This window comes from Brassica napus, unplaced genomic scaffold, assembly GCF_020379485.1.
Source record: "Brassica napus cultivar Da-Ae unplaced genomic scaffold, Da-Ae ScsIHWf_1019;HRSCAF=1431, whole genome shotgun sequence".
Taxonomy (NCBI): Eukaryota; Viridiplantae; Streptophyta; class Magnoliopsida; order Brassicales; family Brassicaceae; genus Brassica; species Brassica napus.
The window spans coordinates 22,501-24,621 of NW_026014451.1; the positions used below are offsets into that span (position 1 = coordinate 22,501).

The 2,121-nt window shown below is 35.9% G+C and overlaps 1 protein-coding gene across 1 annotated transcript in view; it reads left to right on the forward strand.

Moving 5' to 3' along the window:
- The window catches only part of LOC125595255 (protein Ycf2-like), a gene marked incomplete at its 3' end in the record, with an annotated part of 2,827 nt that extends 1,365 nt beyond the window's left edge, over positions 1-1,462 (forward strand). The window contains 1 exon segment of the mRNA XM_048771144.1: positions 1-1,462. This exon segment is cut by the window's left edge and continues 1,365 nt beyond it. Coding sequence (XP_048627101.1) covers positions 1-1,462 — 1,462 coding nt within the window.
- Between the last annotated feature and the right edge of the window lie 659 nt (positions 1,463-2,121).

A 2,121-nucleotide genomic window follows, 5' to 3' on the forward strand; every position in this document is an offset into this window, starting at 1 on the left:
TGGGATCCTTCCTTTATTCAAACGGAAGGAAGAGAGATAGAATCAGACCGATTCCCTAAATACCTTTCTGGATATTCCTCAATGCCCCGGCTATTCACGGAACGTGAAAAGCGAATGAATAATCATCTGCTTCCGGAAGAAAGCGAAGAATTTTTTTGGAATTCTACAAGAGCCATTCGTTCTTTTTTCTCTGACAGATGGTCAGAACTTCATCTGGGTTCGAATCCTACTGAGAGGTCCACTAGGGATCAGAAATTGTTGAAGAAAGAACAAGATGTTTCTTTTGTCCCTTCCAGGCGATCGGAAAATAAAGAAATAGTTAATATATTCAAGATAATTACGTATTTACAAAATACCGTCTCAATTCATCCTATTTCATCAGATCTGGGATGTGATACGGTTCCGAAGGATGAACTGGATATGGACAGTTCCAATAAGATTTCATTCTTGAACAAAAATCCATTTTTTTATTTATTTCATCTATTCCATGAACGGAAGAGGGGGGGATACACGTTACGCCACGATTTTGAGTCAGAAGAGAGATTTCAAGAAATGGCAGATCTATTCACTCTATCAATAACCGAGCCGGATCTGGTGTATCATAAGGGATTTGCCTTTTCTATTGATTCCTACGGATTGGATCAAAGACAATTCTTGAAGGAGGTTTTCAACTCCAGGGATGAATTGAAAAAGAAATCTTTATTGGTTCTACCTCCTATTTTTTATGAAGAAAATGAATCTTTTTATCGAAGGATCAGAAAAAATTGGGTCCGGATCTCCTGCGGGAATTTTTTTGAAGATCCAAAACCAAAAAGAGTGGTATTTGCTAGCAACAACATAATGGAGGCAGTCAATCAATATAGATTGATCCGAAATCTGATTCAAATCCAATTCCAATATAGTCCCTATGGGTACATAAGAAATGTATTGAATCGATTCTTTTTAATGAAGAGACCTGATCGCAACTTCGAATATGGAATTCAAAGGGATCTAATAGGAAATGATACTCTGAATCATAGAACTATAATGAAAGATACGATCAACCAACATTTATCGAATTTGAAAAAGAGTCAGAAGAAATGGTTCGATCCTCTTATTTTTCTTTCTCGAACCGAGAGATCCATAAATCGGGATCCTAATGCATATAGATACAAATGGTCCAATGGGAGCAAGAATTTCCAGGAGCATTTGAAACATTTCGTTTCTGAGCGGAAGAGCCGTTTTCAAGTAGTGTTCGATCGATTATGTATTAATCAATATTCGATTGATTGGTCTGAGGTTATTGATAAAAAAGATTTGTCTAAGTCACTTCGTTTCTTTTTGTCCAAGTTACTTCGTTTTTTGTCCAAGTTACTTCTCTTTTTGTCTAACTCACTTCCTTTTTTCTTTGTGAGTTTCGAGAATATCCCCATTCATAGGTCTGAGATCCACATCTATGAATTGAAAGGTCCGAACGATCAACCCTGCAATCAGTTGTTAGAATCAATAGGTCTTCAAATCGTTCATTTTAAAAAATTGAAACCCTTTTTATTGGATGATCATAATACTTCTCAAAAATCGAAATTCTTGATCAATGGAGGAACAATATCACCATTTTTGTTCAATAAGATACCAAAGTGGATGATTGACTCATTCCATACTAGAAAGAATCGCAGGAAATCTTTTGATAACACGGATTCCTATTTCTCAATCGTATCCCACGATCAAGACAATTGGCTGAATCCCGTGAAACCATTTCAGAGAAGTTCATTGATATCTTCTTTTTCTAAAGCAAATCGACTTCGATTCTTGAATAATCCACATCACTTCTGCTTCTATTGTAACAAAAGATTCCCTTTTTATGTGGAAAAGGCCCGTCTCAATAATTCTGATTTTACGTATGGACAATTCCTCACTATCTTGTTCATTCACAACAAAATATTTTCTTCGTGTGGTGGTAAAAAAAAACATGCTTTTTTGGAGAGAGATACTATTTCACCTTCGTCAATCGAGTCACAGGTATCTAACATATTCATATCTAACGATTTTCCACAAAGTGGTGACGAAAGGTATAACTTGTACAAATCTTTCCATTTTCCAATTCGATCCGATCCATTAGTTCGTAGAGCTATTTACTCGATT